Genomic DNA, 16,108 nt, shown 5'->3' with positions numbered 1-16,108 from the left:
GCGTCGCGCTCCCGACGATTTCCGGCGGCTCCTCTCGCGGGGATTGGCTGTTGGCGGCGTTGCGGCTAAGCTCGTGTGCGGCGGCGGTGTCGGCAGCGGCTGCAAAGAGAAGAGTTTGGCGCGATGGTGAGAAAGGCCCTTGCGGCTCCCCGAGGCCCCCGTTTTGCAAGCGACCTCAGTCCCGTACATCTCCCCAGCCTCTTGCCCTGACTCTCCCAGCGCGCGCGCTTGCAGCTCCCCGTCCCTGCAGCTCGTGGCTCGACCCTTCCCCTTCCCGCCGCGGGGACGCGGGGCCTGGCTGTAGGCCCCGGAGCCCGGGTCCGCCCTACGGTTGCGCGCCCGCCTGCTGGCTCGAGCGAGGCGTGCCGTGGGTCTGCGGATACGCTCGCTCTCGTTGGCCGCTGGGTGGAGGGAGGCGTGAGGGTGCTGCTCCTTCCCTCCAAGCATGCTGCTGTAGGAACAATGGCCGAGAGACGTCTGACAAACCCCTTCCCGAAACTGACAGAATCGCCGGCTTCCTGGAGCCAGCCTGTGAGCCCAGAGCGGTCGTGTTGGCTCCGAAGGGGGCTTCCTCAGCCGTTCCCTTTTGTTTTCCAGCGCCCTGCCTGCCCCCCACCCCTTATTTTTTACCTCCTTTTTCGCCTTCTCTGAGACTCCTAGGTGCCTCATTGGGCTTCTGCCTCCGCCTTCAGTCTTGTTCTTAGCCCTTCTTAAGTCCCTGGGGACCAGAGGCAGACAAGGTGGGGTCCCGGGCCGGGCCTCCCGACGCCTGTGAGCGGGGCGGCGGGGCGATGGGTGGGCTTTTGTCTCTAGATCAAGAGAGAGGAATCGGGGCTGCCTCCACACGTAGACTTTCCTTTTCTGGTTGCCGCGGAGGTTAGCAAGGAACTTCTCCAGGTGTGCTTTGCTGAGTTGAGCTGCTTCATTGTTTGGCCCAACATGGTCTCCCGAAGAGGACTGAGTTAGACCATCTTTCCGGTTCCATAACCAGCAGTGTGACCTTGGGCAAGTCGTTGGACCTCTGAGTTTCCTTCCCTGGCTTTATGTCACCATGTGGTACTGTGTCCGAATGCTTAGATTGAAACCTGAGAAAGTCCCAGTAACAGGTCCATCCCGCGTCGGATGGATGTGGGCAACAGTTACTTATCGAAGTAGGCTGAGGATCAGAACTTGTAAGTGTCCCTTCCTTCCTTCTGTAGCATCCCACCGACATAGCCAGGGACAGAAGACCAGGGGGAATGCCAGACTTTGTCCCTCCCTCCCTCCCCTTCCCTGGTAGTTTTGGGGGAAAGCATTTGAAGCTAATTGACGTATTGTGGCATTTCAGCAGTAGCAGACTGACCTCTTAGAGTTCATGTTTGGGGGGCGGTTACCCTTTCATCCGAGTGAATCGCTACTGCTTGGTAACCAAAGAATAAGGATTTTATTAAGGAAATGGGTTTTCACAGTCTTCTTATTGTGTAGATAGAAGATCATAGATGTATATGCTATAAACTAGATTTATAAGAGGAAAAGCACTCCCCTGAGAAAGGACCATAGAAAGCAAGGACCAAATCTGTCCAGAAGGGAAAAGAGTGATAAGGCAAATATGTTTGGATTTCTAATAAAGCCGAAGTGTTCTAAAAAGAGCTCCCAAGAAGAAAGTGGAAGGGTATAGTGATCCTTAAAGACTTGGTAACAGGGAAGCACTGCCACTTAAAAATGGCAGCCATCTTGAGTGCAGTTTTTAGAATTTAGCCAGGTTCCACTCTTAGTAGTTTTAAATCCTTATCTTTGGGCAGCAGTATTGAAAAGCCCCAGGGGAACCAGCGCTGTGGCACAGTAGGTTAGTCCTCTGGTTCGAGTCCCAACTGCTCCTCTTCCGACCCAGCTCTCTGTTGTGGCCTGGGATAGCAGAAGATGACCCAAGTCCTTGGACCCCTGCACCCGCGTGGGAGGCGGGAGGAAGCTCCTGGCTGGTGCAGCTCTGGCCATTGCAGCCATGTGGGGAGTGAACCAGCGCCAGGTTCATTTTAAGGCTAGATGTTTTGGCCAGGAAAAATACGGTGTTGCAAAAGAGAAGAAAAAACAAGAGTGCGTTGATTGGGGATTGAGTTTATGGTGGAGTTGCATCACACTAGCATCTAACTAATGAACCTTAGGTGGCAGGTAATTGGGCAGGCTCAGTCTCAGTGGAGAGCGATGCACAGCTGAGGGAGATTCCCCGTCTTCACTCCCGCCTGTAGGGGGCATTTGGCAATGTCTGGGTATATTTTTGGTTGTCACAGCTTTGGCAGGAGGGAGGGTTAGAGTTTGCAGAAGCAGTCATGCAGGACTGGGAGGCTGAGGGACTTAGGAATCCAGTCTCTGATCCACACTTGGGCAGAGACATAATTACTGTTGGGAGGGGAGGGACTGGGCATTTGTGGCTTAGTGGGGGGATGTCCACATCCCATATCAGAGTGCAGGTTCCCAACTACTCCAACTTCTGTTCCAACTCCCTTGTAATGTACCTGGGGAGCAGCAGATGATGGCTGAGAGCGCTTGAGTTGCTGCCGGCTGCGTAAGCAGATCTGGATGGAGTTCCTAGCTCCTGGCTGTTGCGGCCACTTAGGGAGTGAGCCAGTGGATAAAAGATTGAGGTTCTCTCTCTATCGACCTTTCAAATAAATAAAACTGTCAGATGAAGACACTATGTTTTAATATAATGATTATGTCATGAATAAGGATTGTATACGATACTGTGGATTTCTCCAGTAGAAACTTAGACACTTACATTGAAATCACTTCTTCCCTTGCAGTCTCATACCATTTTGCTGGTACAGCCTACCAAGAGGCCAGAAGGCAGAACTTACGCTGACTATGAATCTGTGAATGAATGCATGGAAGGTGAGCTTAACACCCATCGGGGGCAGAAATCTTTGAGGTTTTTGTATTCCCCACTGAAACTTACTATTAAAATGTGTTTTGTTTAGAAACTGGGTTTGTTTTTCTCCATAGATTTCTGAATGTATTACTTTGTTAGGGAAAAGTAGATACTTAGGATAGACCATACTTGTTGAATATTTCAAACATGAACTATGCACACGGTCTTTTCCTGCTGCAAGTATGCATTTCAAACCCAAGCCCTGTATATAACAAATAACTTCCCAAGGCTTCTCACTGTTTTCTGAGTACATTGCTGATTGTTACTTGGTCGTGCTGCAGACATCCGTAGATAGCCCCGTACGTTCTCGTTAGAACTAGCACTGGAGTTGCTAAGCCGCTAGGGACAGCTTCTGAATTTTAGATTGCTTATTATACATAGAAACGTTAAGAGCATTGAGATTTAGTTACAGCCCATCAGAGTGTTGTTAGAAATTAAAGCTTAGCGGGGCCAGTGCTGTGGCGTGGTAGGTTAAGCCTCTGGTGCTGGCATCCCATATGGATGTTGGTTCAAGTCCTGGCTGCTCCTCTTCCAATCCAACTCCTTGATAATGACTTGGGAAAACAGTGGAAAATGGTCCAAGTGCTTGGGCCCCTGTACCCGTGTGGGTACCTGGGTACAGGTAGAAGCTCCTGGCTTCAGATCAGCCCAGCTCCAGCTGTTGTGGCCATCTGGGGAGAAAACCAGCAGATAAAAGACCTCTCTCTGTCTGTAACTTTGTCAAATAAATCAATCTTAAAAAACAAAAACACTGAGGTCAGAAAAAACAAATGGAACCAAATCAGTATAATGTGCCGTGCATTAGATGAGCTGACACCACCCTGAAGGGAACCGTTAGTCCTTACTGTTTCTTAGTAGTTGCTTTGGTTTTGCTGCTGTGTATGTCCTTGAATCTGTTGATTATTCAAATTAACTAAGTTAGACTTAAAATCTGTCCATGTTAAGCCAGCAGTAGTGAGCGACTGTTTGTAATAATCAGAGGTTCTGGGTAGCTGGTGCCATTCTTTCTAGCCTGCTATCAAATTCTGTTCAAGAGCAAGGTAGTCTCCTGGTCTGTCTTCATTTCCTTCATCTGCTTCATCCTTGCTAACCTTTGAGGTGGACTTTGTTTATATGCTCCTACGTCAGGTTGCCTATAATAATGGTGCTTGGCCTTTGATCCCACAATAACATTTGCTAACCTTTACTGATTTCAACAAAGCCTAACTTTATATGTGTGTAAACATGCATAGAAACATGTACGTACGTGTGTGTGTGTTAGCAAGTCTGTATATCTTAATATACAGTCTTAGGTTTCATTAAAAACTACACAGAAAGTAGAGTTTCTATATTACTCCTTCCTAGCTCTTCACATTTCCCCCATTATTAATGTCTGTTCTAGTGATGTGCTAGGTTTGTTACAGTGATTTAGTATTGACAAATCTTTATTAACTAAAGGCCACAGTTTGCATTAGAATTTATTCTTTGTGCTGTATAGTTCTGTGGATTTTGCTTTTCAGACTGGCTTCTTTGTAATATGCATTTAAGGTTCTTCCATGTCTCTTCATGACTTAGAAGAGTTGGGGTTTTGTTTTATGTTATAAATGGTGATTTATTAAAAGATTAAAACAAAAATGTTAGGTAGAATTATTGAATCAGTTCCCACGTGGTGGTTACCAAATGGTGGTTTTCTTGCTCTGTTTTTCTTTCTGGTAGTAGTTCATAGTTACTTGTAAGTAGAGCTTTTCTTCCCTAAGCCCCTCGCTCCTTTTTAAAAAATTAATAGACTGCTATTTTAGAGCAGTTTTAGGAAAATTGATCAACTAGTACAGGTTCTAGCATCTCCCTTCCCAATTTCCCCTGTTACCACGTCTTTCCTTGGGTGATAAATTTGTTGCAATTGAAGAACCAATATTGAGATATTAGTAAGTAAAGTTCAGAGTTGATATTAGGGCTGCTGGCTTTGAGCTTCCTCTGAGTTTCGACAGATGTGTGCTGATAAGTATTTACCATCAGTAGGTCACATGAATGGCCTGAAAATCTCTTCAACTCTTCTACTCCCTCCTTCCCCGCCCCTCCTCCCAGGCCTCCAGCAACCACTGGGTTTTTTCCTACTGCCTCTAGTTGTGCCATTTGCAGAATGTCATGTTGGAACTGCACGACTGTAGCATTTCCACATTGGCTTCTTTGAGCTAGCACAACGCTTCGAATGTCCTTTGAAACACAATCATTTTTAATTTTCATGAAGTCCAACTGTTTCTTGATGTTGCTTGTGTTTTTGTTGTCATATCTAAGAAATCATTTCTTTGAGATGACAAAGGTTAATGCCTGTGTTTTTTACTGAGCGTTTCATCATGTGAGTTCTTTTATTTATTTTAAATGTTTGATTTTTTTTTTAATTTAATTTTTATTTTCATTTTATTTGGAGAACAGAGATCTTTGATCCCCTGGTTCACTTTCCAGATGCCTGCAACAATCAGGCCTGGCTCAGGCTGAAGCCAAGCATCTGGAGCTCAGTCTGAGGCTCCCCCTGGGTGCCAGGGACTCAGCACTGGAGCCACTGCTGTTGCCTCCCAGGGTGTACATTAGCAGAAAGTGGGTTGGAAGCAAAGGCATTCTGATAGGGAATGTGGGCATCCTAAGTAGAGGTGCCAGACACCTGCCCCGGCTCTTTCCGGTTTCCCTCTGCTCCCACTTCTTGTTTGTTTATTTTAATTTGAAAGGCAGAGTGACAGAGCTCATGAGCTTCCATCCACTAACTCATTCCCAGATGCCCGCAACAGCTAGGGCTGGGCTGGACTGAAGCCAGGAGCCAGGAACTCCATCTAGGTGTACCATGTGGGTGACAGGACCCAAGCACTTGAGCCATCATCTGTTCCTTCCCAGGGTTCACAAAGCAGAAAGCTGAGCTGGAAACAGGCAGGAATCCATCCCAGGCATTTTCTGATCCATCTTCATGTTTTGTTTTGTTTTGTTTTTTCACGTTGTGTGATTTATGGGTCCAACTTCATTTGGTTGCGTCTAATTATCAAGTTGTCTTAGTACCATTTGTTGAGAAGACTAATCATTTTTTCTTATTTTTTTAGCTTCTTTTTTTTAAAAAAAAGATTATTTATTTGCAAGTCAGTTATACAGAGAGAGAGAGGTCTTCCATGGCTTACTCCCCAGTTAGCTGTAACAGCTGGAGCTGCACCAGTCAGAAACCAGGAGCCAGGAGCTTCTTCTGGGTCTCCCACACGGAGGCAGGGTCCAAGGACTTGGGCCGTCTTCTACCGTTTTCCCAGTCCATAGCAGAGAGCTGGATTAGAAGTGGAGCAGCCAGGTCTCGAACCGGCGCCCATATGGGACACCAGCACTTCAGGCCAGGGCATTAACCCGCTGTGCCACAGCACCAGTCCAAGACTAATCTTTTTTCATTGAATTGTTTGGCACCCTTGTGGAAAAGCAGTTGACCATAAGTCTGAGGTTTTATTTTTGGACCAATTTTATTCCATTGATGTATTATAATCCTTATGCAAGTACTACACTATCTTGATTGTAGTAAGGTTTTTTTTTTTTTTTTTTTTTTTTTTTTTTTTTTTTTTTTTGACAGGCAGAGTGGACAGTGAGAGACAGAAAGGTCTTCCTTTTGCCGTTGGTTCACCCTCCAATGGCCGCTGGCCGGCGCATCACGCTGATCTGAAGCCAGGAGCCAGGTGCTTATCCTGGTCTCCCATGCAGGTGCAGGGCCCAAGGACTTGGGCCATCCTCCACTGCACTCCCTGGCCACAGCAGAGAGCTGGCCTGGAAGAGGGGCAACCGGGACAGAATCCGGTGCCCCGACCGGGACTAGAACCTGGGGTGCCGGTGCCGCAAGGCAGAGGATTAGCCTATTGAGCCATGGCGCCGGCCTGTAGTAAGGTTTTAAATGTTTTCTGGTCCATGAACATAGGACGTGTTTCCATTTGTTTAAGTGTTTACTTTCAATGGCATTTTTGTAGTTTTCAGTGTACAGATAATGTGCTTTTTTTGTTAAATTTATCCACAAGGATTTTATTTTTTTATGCTGTTGTAAATAGTTATTTTCTTCATTTTAGATTGTTTACCGTTAAGAGTATTGAAATATTGATTTTTTAAATAAGATTTACTTATTTATTTGAGAGTTACAGACAGAAAGGGGGAGGCTCTGGTCTTCCATCTGCTGGTGCACTCCCAAAATGACTGCAACAGCTGGAGCTGGACCGATCTGAAACCAGGAGTCAGGAACTTCTTCCAGGTCTCCTACTCGGGTACAGGGGCCCATGCACGTGGACCATATTCCGCTGCTTTTCCAGGCCATCAGCAGGAAGTTGGATCAGAAGCTGGGATGCGACTCAGTGCCCATATGGGATGCTGGCACCGCAGGTGGAGGTTTAGCCCACTACGCCACAGCACTGGCCTCAATAGAATTGATTTCTGTATAGTAATTGTGTATCCTGCCACTGTTGCACTCGTTCATCCTAATAATTTTTCCGTGGTTTTCTTAGCGCTTTCCACTGTGGAATCGAGTCATCTGCAAATACAGACAATTGTACTTCCTTTCTGATCTGGATACCTGTTCCTGCTTTTCTTGCCTAATTGTCCTGCCAGGAACCTCCTGCTATGTTGAAGGGAAGTGGCAAGAGTAACTATTCCAGTCTTCCTAATCTTAGCAGAAAAGCATCAGTTTCTCACATTAAGTATGATGGTAGCTTGTTGGTCAATGCTTTTTTAAGGTGAACAATGAATGTATTTGTCTAATTTTTTTATTTCCTGTTTGTCAGGTAAGGTTCATGAAGTGGAGTCACTTGCCTCAGTTTCACAATTAATAAGGGCAGAGCTGGAATTCCGGTCTGTCCAAATCCATAGTCCAGGATCTTAATCACCTGTGAGGATAACCCCTTCACTTGTTTCTTTCCTCTGGTTTTAGAAAGATTTACTGGAAAGAATTGCTCCGTCAGATGCAGTGTTACTATTAGCTTGAATCATTAGAGGACAAGTCTTTTAAAGTCCTTTTACCACCCGTGGTTTGAAGTTTTTTTATGTTAGGGCACCAAACCATTACCAACATCCTGGTGAATTTCTTTTTGTTCATATCACTAATTAAGAAAAAGTGATCAACCTACTGTTGTTTTTCCAGCCCAACTCTTAGCAGAATAAATATGATCTCGATACACAACACTGCTCATCTGAAAGTTTGTGATTGTAAGATCTTGATTTTTTAGTAAGTAAACTTAAAAAAAAAAAACTTTGTTTTTTTTTTCTTTCTCTCTTCTCCTAGGTGTTTGTAAAATGTATGAGGAACATCTGAAAAGAATGAATCCCAACAGTCCGTCTATCACATACGATATCAGTCAGTTGTTTGATTTTATTGATGATCTGGCAGACCTCAGCTGCCTTGTGTAAGTATTAGCCCCCTATCTCCTGTGTTTCCTCTTCTGTCCAGCTGTTTGAGATGATTGCTGGTAGCCGAGTAACTAGGATTTCTTAGAGATGGATTGTTAATCGAATACATAAAGCCAAAAACACAGGACAGTTTGAAGAACTTTACTGACTGATGCAGTTACTCTGCAGAGGGTGCTGGTAGAGAAGTTTCATGTCTTGGTGCTTTTCCCTCCCCACCCCCTTTTTCATTACCACTATTACCAGGGAGCATAAAATACTATATCATTCACCCCCTTAAATTATTTCTAATTTATTTGAGAGACAGAGAGAGAGTGCTCCCATGTACAGGTTCACATCCCAAATGCCTGCAACTGCTGGGACTGGGTGAAGCCAAAGCTGAGAGTGAGGCAATCCATCCAGGTCTCTCACATCGGTGACGTGAACCCAGCACTCTGATGTGGGACATGGGTCTTCTTACCTGTTAGGTCAAATGCCTGCCCTGAGTTGTTTTATGTGTCTCTTCATTGTTACAGCTGTTTTACTTTGCTTACTCAGAATGTTCAAGTTGTCTAGTTTTGGTCTTTAACGAAAGGTGTTAATTAGAAAGTTTTAATTATTATTTTTAAATATAACTCAGAAAGCTATGAGAATAGTAGAGCTGCAGATACTTTGCTGGGTTAATCTGCAGTTGGTCTGCATGTCTTCTGACACATGTCCTCTCACAGAGACACAGACATGTTCAGTCAGCAAATATTTGAGTGCTGCTTACCAGGTGTGGTCCCTCAGTATTTGTGGGGGATTGGTAGCAAGGTCCCCAAATCTCAAACTCCCAACATAAACTGGCAATGTAACTACACATCCTCCTGTGTATTTTAAATACAATGTAACGCTGTGTACATAGTTGTACCATATTGTTTAGGGAGTTGTGAGGAGAAGAAAGGTTTGTACCTGTTTGGAACAGATGCAGTTTTTTTGTTTTTGTTTTCCAAATATTTCTGACCCACAGTTGGTTTAATCCTGTGATGCAGAACCTGGGGATATGGAGGGCCAAGTGTATGTTCTGGGTACTGGGAATTCAGCAGTGGATAGAACAGATGAAACATCTCCGTTCCTACGAAGCTTGCATTCTGATAGGGAGAGACATAACCTAATAGACAGGTAGATTAAAAATAAAGGCGTTAAGTCCCTCTTTAAAACTAGAGACAAACAGATCAGGGAAGGGAAAGTGGTAAGGAGGGTCTGGAGGTGGTTGCAATGTTGCTGGGCGGCTGGAAAATAACCGGGTCACTGAAGGGTGATGTTTGAGCACCGGCTCATGGGAGAGAGGAGGCCAGGCACAGGTGGTGTACGAGTCACAGGGCAGGAGTGTGCCTGGTGTGTTTGAAGTCCCTGAGGAAGCCTGGGAGGGGCAGGGGGCAGGGACGTCCTAGGAGCTACTGCAGAAGCGTTTCATAGTAGCGAAAGGTCAAGCACATGAGAGCTGAGAAGCTGAGAAGTCTCTGGTAGAATCATGGGAGTAAAGTCTTTACGGATTTCAGTAAGTTTAAGGGAATCAGAAGTGGGGATTTTAGGCAGTTAATACGGATGACTTGTTTGAAGAATTTTGCTTGAAAGAGTGCAGAAGCAAATATAGCCAGAGAAGGAGACTGTCCCCCCTTTCCATGGGAGAAAATGCTGGCAAGTGGCAGGCTGATCTGGTGAGGAAGGGAGAGGTGAATGGCTTTAGTAGGATCTTGACAGGCCATTGGTGGGAAAGTAGGAAGGGCAGACAAACGTGCTGGTGGTTTTCTGGTTGTGCTTCCGTTACCTCAGGTAAATAGGAAGCAAAGACCCTCTTTGAAATTGAGGGTGAAAGAGGAGATGTTGCAGGTTTGCAGATAATCTTGGAGGGTGTAGGGCTAGGGATATGTGTGATTTCTGGGATGCACTAAGTGTCCTCTGGGGTACTTGTTAATGCATTTAAAGTGAATTCAAGCTGAGGTCCTAGATTTTCTAGTCACTCTTAAACTGGATGGCTGCAAGTGAGGAGGTGGAGAGTTAGTGAAGATTTTGCTAAATGTAGGAGGTATGTACAAGGGATTGAGTGACCCATGTCAGAGTTACAGAGAGAGACAAAGCTCTTCCATCTGCTGATTCACTTCCCAAATAGCCACAACTGCCAAAGCTGGGCCAGGCTGAAGTCAGGAGTGAGGAATTCCATATGGATCTCCCACATGGGTGATAAAGGCCCAAACATTTGGTCCATCCTCAGGACTGCTTTTCCAGGCACATTACAGGGAACTAGATCAGAAGTAGAGCAGCCAGAACATGAACTGGTCCCCATATGGGGTGCTGATACTGCAGGCAGCAGCCTAACCCGCTGCGCCACAATGCTGGCCCCAAAGGGTTTGTTTTTAATTACAACTAGTATCTAAAACTTGCTATGAGCAGAATGGTAAGAATATAAATTTTCATGAGATTAATTATATTATCAACCAGTGAAAAGGTATTTTGGCTTTTGTGACTGGGAATATTATACAAAGTAAAACAGTGGTAATGAGGGACATACCACAAGTATGTAACTATTAAATATAAACCAGAAACCACATATAATATGCTAAAATAAGGAAAAAAAGGAAAGACTTACTTAATTTTTCCCTGGATAATTCTTTCCAACTTGTTCAGGTAATACAGAAGAAAAATTAACGATAATTTATGGTTTTTAATTGTCTAATTATCTATCTGAAAAGCTCTAAGAAGTAGGGTTTTTGTTTTACTTTTGCTTTATTTTGTTTTAATCACTTATATTCATCTACTTGGGAAAGAGAAAGGTTCACTCCCCAAATGCCCATAACTCAGGGCTGGGCCAGGCAGAAGCCAAGAGCCTGGAACTCCATCCGGTCTCCCATGTAGGTGCCAGGGGCCAAGCACTTGAGTCAGCACTTTCTGCCTCCAGGATGCACTAACAGGAGGCTGAATCAGAAGCAGAGTAGCCACCCAGGCACTCAGTATGGGTTTGGGTGTCCCGAGTGGCAACCTGACTTGCTACACACAGCACCCACCGTATGTTTCTGTTTTTAACATTGAAAATCATTTGGCCTCTGAAAGCTTTGAGAATTGAATTTAGAACTATTTTTCTCACATGATTTTGGTTATATTCCATTAGGCAAGAAAAATAAGATGTTTCCAAAGAGGTCACATACTGCTGTAGGCTCCTGAGCTTGCTCACCCTGCTGCTTTCCTTGGTCAGGGAACAGAATTTGAGCTGTTAACTTCCCAAGCCAGGGATGAGTCTGTTTGTAAATTGTGACCTTGTGGCTTCTGTTAAATGTATATGATAGTGACCCTTGGACCTTTGTGTTTTTGTTTTTTTGTTTGTTTGTTTGTTTGTTTGTTTGTAAGAAAACACATATGAGGAAATGGAATAGGTTCTACCTGGCAACATAACTAACCCAGGGCAAACCAACCATGTATTAGTAATATAATCGGAGAATTTGCATTTTGTGTACTTAGAGTCAGAGTATGGATTGTTTTCACAGCTTTCTGATCTTTGATTTTTAAGATGACTGAAACAGCCTTTTAAATATGCAGGCTCTCCTTGTTTGCTTAGACAAAAGGTTTCTGTGATGAGATGGGTCTCCTGTCGGGGGATAGTTTGCTGTTGTGAATACTCTGCTGAGTTCAGTGTGCAGACCACAGCTTCTGCTGCTGTCTCAGCCTGCATTCACTGATAGCAGAGCAGTAGGCTAGAAAAGTCATCCCAGCCAACAGCGAGGCGTTTTATTAATGTACTCAGCATTTCATTGTCTCATTTTCTCAAGTGCCGGTTAGCAGCCATCAACACACAGCTTTCCATAAAGAAGACATTACTTCTGTGAGTTGGAAAACAGCGTGCAAGCTGATGAGTTACCAAATGCTTACAAGCCATGATGATTAGATTTGCGAGAAGGAATGGACGGGGAATAAGGCTTTCCCACCCAGAAATGATAGTTCTGAGAAATTCTGTTCCTTTTCTTGCTCTTGTCCATTGCTATTACAAATATTGTAGTCTACCCTGCCACATCTTAAAGTATGCTAGATTAGCACTTATTTAATTATGAAGCATGAACAGAAGATAGAGAAAATTACTTTACTTCTTAGAATATTGCTTATTTTAAAAAGGACATTAGTAAAAAAGCATTTTGTAAAAGCGCATTTTTAATAAACCCGAGGCTGATTTTATCCTTCAAAGGAAGACTATGATGTTGCCGTGGGAAGCATTTCTTCTTCAGAATCTGTTTCCTTGGCCAAAAATTGAGAGTGTCGATTTCTGGCTTGGTGTTCAGTGAGGTCCAAGGAGAGAGGAGTGTTTAAACTCTACCAGTCGTCCAGGGTCACTTATAGGTTGCTTCTTGAACCTTGGTGTCCTCATTTGTAACAGATTATAATTGTGCCTACTTGCAGGGTTACAGAGTGCTTAAAGCAGTTCCTAGTGTTTGATAACATCTAAATAGGTACCTGTGAATGTCGTTTGTCTGGCTAAAACAGGACAGTAATTGAAACCCAGTTACTTTGTTTTCCTGAGATGTGTCTAGGCAGGCAGACTGCCGCCTCCCTCCTGGCTGTGCGCGGTGCTCCCAGCAGGTGGTGCCCGCAGCTCTGAGATGCTGCATGCACTCTCTGTGATGGCTGTCGCTGGTTGCGTGCGGTTTCCTTTTTATGCTATGGCTTTAGTTTGGCTCCAGAAGTGGGTTTGTTACTTATCCCACAGAATTTCAGTTGTAGGTCAACTGGGATGTTTTTTCTGTTTTTGGTTTTTGTCTTTGAGTCCTGGAGGGATTTCTCAGGCTCCTGAAGCACTTGGAGGCCTGTGGGAGTTTACTGCTAATGCTGGGCGTGTTCTCTGCCCTTCTTTTCTGAGAAGAGACGTTTTTAGAGTTTGCTTTGTCTTCTGATAATTCCCCTCCAAAGACCTCTAGCAAATTTAAATTTATTTTAAAAAGCAAGTTCTAAAATACAGACTATGGGGTTTCTTTCTCTTAGTACTTCACAAGGGAAAAAACAGCAAGAAATCTTGGCAGTAACATGTTGTGAAAGTTTCTTAGTTAATTCAGAGTAAACTTAGCAAATCTAAAGTTTGTACCAGTGTTTGGTTTATGTCTTGTAATCACTAAAGTAACTATAAAAGTAGAAGCTACGTGGGAGAAAGAGCACAGGGTTCTGGCCAAACTGTGTCAGCAAGTAGAGAGGTAACATACTGAGCACGTAACTGGACTTCCCGGTCTTAGTTGCTTTTTCCACTGTGCAGTTGTACTAGGTGATCTGAAGTTTGTGTTCCTTAAAATTCAGCAGCCACGGAAGCATCTTTCACCTCCTCCTTAAGCTGATGTGTGGGAATGTGCACACCCATGTCCCGCCGGGCAGTTAAGATTTGGGGCTTTGAATGCATGCCAGTAAGTGACCGCTGTAACTCTGCTTGTTACCTTTCTCTTCCTCAGTTACCGGGCTGATACCCAGACATACCAGCCTTATAACAAAGACTGGATCAAAGAGAAGATCTACGTGCTCCTCCGCCGGCAGGCCCAACAGGCGGGAAAATAATGGAGTGGAAGCAGTAGGGGGATGGGGGTGGGCTTGGAACACAGGTGTGTACAGCGTGCTGTAGTGGGAGTTTTGTATTATAGTGATCCTGTTTCCACTTGGTACACTCTAGCCAGATTGAATGTATCAGATGAAGTGTGAGAATGTTGTTCAATCTGAAACCCCCATTGCCCCTTTTTTCTTTTCTTTTTCTTCCCTTTTTTTTTTTTTACTTAAACATTTTTATGAGGATTTAGATGGAATTTTTTTGTCAGTTAATGTTGGTTCCAGAGCTTCAGACTGTTGAGATCTGCTTTATAACAGTCACTGTACTAACCCTTGGAGATGGGGTGGGGGGTGGCTCAGTTTAGTTACATCCTCAAGGCAAACTCTTAGTGGAAAATAAATGTTCTTTAGTTATATTTTTCTCTGAGTGATGGTGTTTGTTTGGTCTCTGAACATTTAATTTGCTTGCAAAGTGTCAGTTTCAAAACCAATAGGCTACTACACAGAGAATTTGAAGAAAATTTGTATATGTGCTGGATATGCTTTGCGGTGGTTTATATAAAGCTAATAAACTTCTACTTCATTTTTCCAGAGTCATTAAATGAATCTCAATGGTAGCCCCAAGGTTTGTGCCCACCATTGATGCCTGCATTATACAGATGCTCCTGGATTTACCATGGGGTACCATCCCAGTGAACTCACCATACATTGAACACATCCTAAGTCAAACACATTTGATACGGGTCACTCAATGAGCATCCTCACTCAACAGCACTGTATACTGCAGAGTCTGGGTTGTTGGCTCTCCTAGTGGGGAATTGTCCCTGCTGTGTCCAGCTTCAGAAAGAATATCAAACCACGTGTTGCTGGCTCAGGAAAATATGTAAAATGAAAGTGTGGTTTCTCCTGTGCCACTCAGCCCCAGCGTGCGTCCGTGGCCGGCTCTGGAGGCTCTCTAGGGACAGGGCCTGTCTGCAGCAGCAGCCGGCTGAGCCCCTCAGCTTTGACAAAGGGCCCGTTGGGGAAGTCCTTGGACCATTTGGGAGATGACTCTGTCCTGGATGGAAGCTATACGGGAAGGGGAAAACTACAAGAAGTACAGGATAATCTTGCTTTTAATGTACACATGGGCTTGTGACCTGAAGGCACACAAAATAGGGGGTTGAAGAATGCTTTCATACATGAATTTCAAAAAAATTTAGCACCAAAATGAACCTGGCTTTTTAGTATTGTCTTTCCACGACTATTTTGAAGTACCTGTGTGTTATACTTTGAGTCATCAAGTATGTGGACACTCCTGATTTTGCTGTTGTCGCTTCACCAATAACCGGTAATGTCTATGCATTGTAAGATTGCCAGTTTTTTGGAGAGACTCATGGCTGGGCTAGTATTCCCCCTGCTGATCCCCAGTTACTCATTCTGGCCTTAACCATATTTCTTTCTTTTCATGCAGAGCCAAATTCTGGGTTAATATTTAAATATGCCAAATTTTTCTGTAGAATAATTTCATTAATGAAATGCCATCACTGTACCAGTTAATAAAATTAGGTACTTGACAAAAATGAATATAGCTATAGTTAATGTTCCACTTGTGAATCAACCAAATTTTGTTTTTTTTTTTTAAAGATTTATTTTATTTATTTGAAAGAATTACAGAGAGAGGTCTTCCATCCGCTGGTTCACTCCCCAAGTGGCCGCAATGGCCAGAGCTATGCCAATCCGAAGCCAGGAGCCAGGAGCTGCTTCTGGGCCTCCCACGTGGGTACAGGAGTCTAAGGACCTGGGCCATCTTCTGCTTTCCCAGGCCAAAGCAAAGAGCTGGATTGGAAAAGGTACAGCCGGAACTAAAACCAACGCCCACATGGGATGCAGGCGCTTCAGGCCAGGGCTTTAACCCACTGCGCCACAGCGCCTGCCACCAAATTTTATTTTTAAAAGATGTTTTGAGTAGTGTGGCACAGTGAGCTAAGCTGCTATATGTGATGTGGCATCCCATATGAGCACTGGTTCCAGTCCTGGCTGCTCAGTTTCTGATTTGGCTCCTTGCTAATGCACCTGGGAAAGCAACAGAAAATGGCCCAAGTGCTTGGGCCCTGCCACCCATGTGGGAGATCTGTGTGGAACTGTGGGCTTTTGGCTTTCGCTTGGCCAAGCTCTGGCCATTGTTGCCATTTTGGGAGTGAACCAGTGGATGGAAGATTTCCTTCCTTCTCTTTCTTTAACTGCCTTTCAAATATATAAGTCTTAAAAAACAAACAAACAAAAACGGCACTGTGAAGTAGAGGGCCACGCCACCTC

The 16,108-nt window shown here is 44.4% G+C and overlaps 1 protein-coding gene across 1 annotated transcript; it reads left to right on the top strand.

Moving 5' to 3' along the window:
* The first annotated feature begins 45 nt into the window (after window positions 1-45).
* Window positions 46-14,407, top strand: ERH (ERH mRNA splicing and mitosis factor). Its single transcript, XM_002721665.6, has 4 exons — window positions 46-126; window positions 2,781-2,868; window positions 8,163-8,283; window positions 13,723-14,407. Exons 1-4 carry the CDS (start codon window positions 124-126, stop codon window positions 13,823-13,825), a joined length of 315 nt encoding a protein of 104 aa, XP_002721711.1. The 5' UTR covers window positions 46-123; the 3' UTR covers window positions 13,826-14,407.
* Window positions 14,408-16,108: the final 1,701 nt, after the last annotated feature.

This window comes from Oryctolagus cuniculus, chromosome 20, assembly GCF_051225735.1.
Source record: "Oryctolagus cuniculus isolate XC-2025 breed Fujian yellow rabbit chromosome 20, ASM5122573v1, whole genome shotgun sequence".
NCBI classification, from domain to species: domain Eukaryota; kingdom Metazoa; phylum Chordata; class Mammalia; order Lagomorpha; family Leporidae; genus Oryctolagus; species Oryctolagus cuniculus.
This window is presented reverse-complemented; position numbering and strand designations above follow the sequence as displayed.

Excerpts from the sequence above, each read along its gene's own strand:
- ERH (XM_002721665.6), top strand. Across the intron at positions 2,869-8,162 it reads TGTGAATGAATGCATGGAAG|GTGTTTGTAAAATGTATGAG; the intron begins GTGAGCTTAACA and ends CTCTTCTCCTAG. Across the intron at positions 8,284-13,722 it reads GCAGACCTCAGCTGCCTTGT|TTACCGGGCTGATACCCAGA; the intron begins GTAAGTATTAGC and ends TCTCTTCCTCAG.